At 33.9% G+C, this 5,889-nt stretch overlaps 1 protein-coding gene across 1 annotated transcript in view; it reads right to left on the bottom strand.

The window, feature by feature from the left end:
• LOC106463227 (A disintegrin and metalloproteinase with thrombospondin motifs 9-like) overlaps window positions 1-5,889 on the bottom strand; it is a 170,379-nt gene that overhangs the window by 53,753 nt on the left and 110,737 nt on the right. Inside the window, exon 21 of the mRNA XM_022390671.1 lies at window positions 4,247-4,411. Coding sequence (XP_022246379.1) covers window positions 4,247-4,411 — 165 coding nt within the window. The remainder of the gene's footprint in view (window positions 1-4,246; window positions 4,412-5,889) is intronic.

Here is a 5,889-nt window from a genome sequence, read left to right as displayed (position 1 = left end):
CCTCAGATTGTGAGTCGAGCGCCTTATCCACCTGGCCATGCCGGGCACAAAAAATTCACTAAATAAACGTTTAAAGAAAAATAACTTATGACGGTAAATAAAGGGAAATAAGACATTGTTTTGGATTTAAGATCTTAAAGCACATGATTAATAATGGATGCAAGTAGATTAAACTAACGGATTTTATATTTGAGTGTGAAAATTTATCTCAAAAAAATAATTTCACTACTAACATCTTGAGTTACATATCCAGTAATAGGTTGATCTCAATACATAGGTGCACATGATCTTTCATACTCAATCAGAAGTTCAAGAATCATAGATGTAAAACTTTTTTAAAAATAACGTTGAGGCTCAAAAAAAAAAAAGAATAGTAAAGAGATCCATTTAAAGTTACACAAATCAATGAATATACCTGATAATACTAGACAGGGGAATGGGAATTGGTTTGAATTTCGCTCAAAGCTAAACGAGGGCTATCTGCGCTAGCCGTCCCTAATTTAGCAGTGTAAGACTAGAGGGAAGGCAGTTAGTTATCATCACCCACCATCAACTCTTGAGCTACTCTTTTACTAACGAATAGTGGGATTGATACTCACATTATAAAGCCCCAACAGCTAAAAGAGTGAGCATGTTTGGCGTGACGGGGATTCGAACCCGCCATTGTCAGACTGCGAGTCGAGGAAACCTTTATCTATCAAAGACAGTTATTAATATACCTTTTAATTACGGCTTTCCAGGTGGCTAGCTTTTACTTAAATTTAAGTACTTCTTTCAGGATTTCTGACCCCCTAAAAATATGTCCTTTCTTTATCTTTTCTGTTACTGAACTAATTACTGGTACACAGTGCTCTATCTTTCTCCTATTTTATTTACGGAAAAAAATAAATGTAACTTACTTCTAACATTTACGCTACAATTATTACATTATTATTGCTTTACCAAAACCTTTTTAACATTAAATTCAAATGTAATAAACAAACTTAAACCCTATATAACACGACATTCTACACAAATAATTTAGCATTCTGTTTAATTTTTTAAGGTTATTAGCAGCTCTATCTGCCTATAAAGAATTGCAAGGAATTACATATCCTTTGGGAATAGAACACCAAAGATAGTAATGAAAACAGAAGTTAGTTTTAAATGGAGTTCAATCAAACTGGATTAATGACACAAGTGTGGTAGCTCAAGATTCAGTGTTAAGACTTTTGATGGAGTAAATTTTCTGATGATGTTAAGGTTTTCCTTGCTGAGAAGAAGGGGGATGCTTATCAAAAGGTTTTGAATTAGTTGGTGAGTTGAGCTAATAAATGACATATGTCTTTTAATTATAATAAATTCAAGGCGATGCACGTGGGATATCGCAATTTGAATTATTTGTAAAAATTCATGGAAACATCTTTAACAGTGCTATGGAATAACAGGATCTTGATGTCCTAGTTGATCAGTTTTTTAAGCCATCCTAGTATGCTGTTGCTAATGATAAGGCAAGTAGGACTTTAGTTTGTGTCTACTGTAACGAATTTGTTGTTATGTATTTATTTTAATATCAACGTTGTTTAGATTAAGTTTATATTTAAAAACATGCATAGTTTATAGTGTTAGATATGTATTGCGAAACTCCCGCCTATTCTCCAAAGTTGTAGAAGATTCTCGAGAGTAAGAGTCAAAAGTATATGTGTGTACGTAAACGCTTTAATATGCATTGTTGCGTAATCTGAATTTTCTAGAAGATCTTCCCACGCCTATAAATCTAACCAACGCTACGCGCCAAGGAGAGTGTCTATTATTAGTTCGCTATAATCAGTGTGCTATAAACTTCGGAAGCTATAACTATTATTGTTATAACACTTATCAATCGGAAAACTTCAAATATTTGACCAGGAGCATTTACAAAGTTCGAACATTACAACTCATTTAACTTCAGTGGATTCTCATCGGACATTAGTGTTTTTACTAAAACATTACATAACGTCACCGGTGTAAAAATAAGCGTGTGATCAGTGAGAGACAAAGCTAGCTAGCTTCCCGTTAAGTAAACTATATCTCCGTCAACTAGTAATCAACTCGCTCATCGTGAACCCTCGATAAGATATCAAGGGAGTTCCAGACTAGAAAGAAGACTTTATATTGTTTGTAAGTTTGTGAAACTTTTGTTTATAAATCATTGTTTGTAATAACTATTTGTAATAACTGTTATTGTAAATTATATTGTTGTGTGTATATTAAAACATATTTGTGTTAAACAAGAAAACTGTGTGTCTCAATCTTGTAGGTAAATATCATAAACTGACTATATATCGGCTTTTACTTAACTGCTAAATCCAAAGAACAATTTAACTACTAAATTTAAAGTATCCTTTAGCTCGGTTTCAGACCATTTGAAATTCTAATACGTAACACTACAGAAATACTGAACACAAGTCTAAAGAGGTTATAATTTCATTGTATAGGTCACTTGATAGACCACATTTGGAAAGTACTCAAAGGGGCACTACAGGATGATCTTTGGGATGGAAAAGTTGTCATACGAGAATAGGTTAAGATATCCGAAGTTGTTTTTTCTTGAGAAGAAAAAGAGTTAGAAGTGATCTGATTGAGGTGTGTAAGATTGTCAAGGAAATCAATAGTGTCGACGCATCATCGTTTTTCGTACTTTTCGTGGTGATAATGGGGTGGAGGAGAGCCTAGGTGGAATAACAGTTCCCTTGGTGTTCTTAAATGTTATGTTATTATCATATGAGAAATGACTAATTCAAGCCATTTTAGCCATTCGATATCATGCCATAAAAAATTTGTCTTGTAACGAGTAATTGTAGTTTTGGAAAAAGCAGCCGTTTTTTTCGATAAGTAAAAACTTATATTAAGATATTTGGATAAATTACAGACAAAAGTACCACTATTGATCTTAATTTTTAGTTGGAAATTTTACAAGTCATTGTAACTTTAAAATATATAATCACAGATTTGTTGATAAATTTCCTGCAAATCTGTCAATGGCTATATGCGCTAGCCATCATAATTCGAAGTGATAAACTAGAGAGAAAGCAGACAGTCAACACCATCCATCGTCAACTCATGGGCTACTCTTGTCATACCGAATAGTAGAATTTGAACGTCACATTTATAACGCTTCCACGGTCCTAGAGTGTAGAGCGTTTTTTTTTTTTGCTTTTTTTTTGTGGTAACGGGACATGAAATATTCAGATCTACAGGCTGGTACGCACCCACTGGGCGCGTGCTCACTGCCAATCATCGCAGAACTGGTTATTTTGATGGATACTCTCAAATTACAATTTTAACTAAGAGACTGAATGATAAATATATTAACAATGCCAGTTATATGTTCTTACTTAGTATAAGAAAAATATAACATTTCTGTATTAAACTTTAGCTACACAGAAACTATAGGTGCTCATTGTATTCTCAAACAAATCTTCATGACTATTTCCAGCTGCAGCTTAACACTTTCCATCTCGAACTAATGCGATCAGATAGTCAATAGCTGCAGTAAATCATCATGAACAGTATCAGCTAACTACTATCTATGTTTATCAAGTAATCCTTTGCCTAAAAGTTGAGCATAAAAATGCCAACAAACAAGATAAATAAAAACTGGGAATTTAAAAACCTGCAAACGGGGATCATAAAAAAGTAAGGAAACAAAACTAGAAATACTGTAGACATCATTTACTCAAACTATAAATCCCTATTTTGACTCCACCAAACGTAATTCTACGTAACAGAATGGAGCCAAAATAGGGGTTTGTAGTTTGAGTAAATAATGTTTACTGTGTCTTCAGCCTTGTTGGCTTCCATTTTTACGACCTCTATTTGAAGGTTTTAAATTCCCATTATTTTTTTATTTATTTCTCTTGTGATATTAGACTCTCTGCTATTTAAGATTTCTATATGATTCAGAAACTGGTTGAGGAAGCTTAACCTCATTTTTGAAGAAATAACAATATCAATAAGAACTCAGTTATTTGTTCTTAAAAGTGTAAAATTGAAACGAATACTTATTATTTTTAAAAAATAACTTTTTTCAACAAGTTATACACTTGTGTGAAAGCTAACTGAAACAAAGGCGAGGCAAGTACAGTCTTTACCGGAGTTTTATGAAAGGTGTATGACAAAAGAACAAAAGTTAATTGTTATATAGTGAGACTGAATACTTGGTTTATGGTAGTCAAGGATCGACTAGTTCTCTCTTAAATGGTGTTTTTAATAAAACATAACAAACCTTTGTCCAATCTCCAGTTTTCCACTCTGGACAAGGATCCATGTTACATTCCTTTCTTGTAATTTTTCCAGAAATTTCACAGTGCCTTTCATCCAGTTTCTTTCCATCAGATCCTACACAGATGGCGCTTCTGATCTGTTCACCACTTCCACAGGTTTTTGAACACTGTAGTAATGAACGAAATAAGGCTAAGTGTGAATCCACTTTTTCACTGTAAGAAGTTGTTTCCAAACAACAATAAAGACCTGTTCATATTTATTATATTATAAAGCATTGAAACCTTATTACAACTTGTCATAGAGTAAATACCAAACGTTATGAAAAAATGAGAGATGAAATATATAAATAATTAAATGTATAAATAAGCTCAGTTTCACAATATGTAAGCAAGTGAATGTGATTTTACTTTGGGAATTACGCGAAGGAATTTGTGTTGGGGAAATTACTTGGTTTGAAAAGAAACGCCTAGGGGACAACTGAAAAAGTCTATCCAGCCAGCCAGATAATCATAATTCCTTTATTCCACACATATATTTTATTTCTGTATGAAAAATTACTTATCCTTTAAGATTAAAAATTAATGTCCATATTCAACGTACTAGTTGTGCATAGAAACTAATATGTTTACCAAGTAGTTAATCTGTAGTCTCGATACCAAACATTAGCGAAAAAATACCTAGTAAATAGTTTGAAAATTTAATGTAATATAAATAATACTAGAAAAATAATTGGAAAAATATTACTGCTCATCCTCTCGTATCTTATCTGCAATAAATCACCTGGCAATGAAACTTACAAGTGGTTAGGGTGCTAAACTGTGAATCCGAGGTTCAGAGATTTGCTCCCATTTACCACCCCCCCCAAACAAAATCGCATTCTGTACTTCAGACCGTTGATACTTTATAAGAGTGATGGTCAACTTCCACTATTAAATTATAGTAACTCATCAGTTTGCGGTGTATGATACTGAATAGCTGCCTTCCCTCTAGGCTATTACTTCAAAATTAGAGGGCCTGGCATGGTCTAATGATTAGGGCGCTCCCATCACCAAATATGTTTGCCCTTCTAGCTGTTAGGAATGTATAATGTGACGGTCAGTACCACTATTTGATTAGAGTAGCCCAAGTCTCAACAGCTGGTGGTGGATCGTTTTGATTAGCTGCCTTTCTTTTAGTCCATCACTTCTAAATTAGGGACATCTAGCGCATATAGCCCTCAAGTAGCTTAGCACAAAATTCAACAAACAACAAATAGTTCTACTACAACTAATAGGATACCTGTTTTGATGGCCCTGCTGTGCAAACATACCTTAACAACGTTAAATTAGCACATTTCCTCACCCAGCCTCATCCAACCCCATACGGTTCAGCGATAGCTTTTATACGGCTGCAACAAGCTATGAGTAAACTCATGATGAGAAAGGTGAAGAGCAAACCAACATCATCGAGCTCAATCCCTACCTGTAAGCCTAGCTTAGGTGGCCACAGTGTAACACTATCATCTACAAAACTAATTTCCCTCATTTGTACAATTAAGAAAGAGATATCTGGATCTAACACACAATCAACTCCTGTTCTGTTATCTACTGAAAATATAGCTAATGTAAGAGCCGCAGGTATAAGAAGCCTGGATAAAGATCCAGG

Source organism: Limulus polyphemus, unplaced genomic scaffold (assembly GCF_000517525.1).
Source record: "Limulus polyphemus unplaced genomic scaffold, Limulus_polyphemus-2.1.2 Scaffold1353, whole genome shotgun sequence".
In the NCBI taxonomy this organism is placed as follows: Eukaryota; Metazoa; Arthropoda; class Merostomata; order Xiphosura; family Limulidae; genus Limulus; species Limulus polyphemus.
This window is presented reverse-complemented; position numbering and strand designations above follow the sequence as displayed.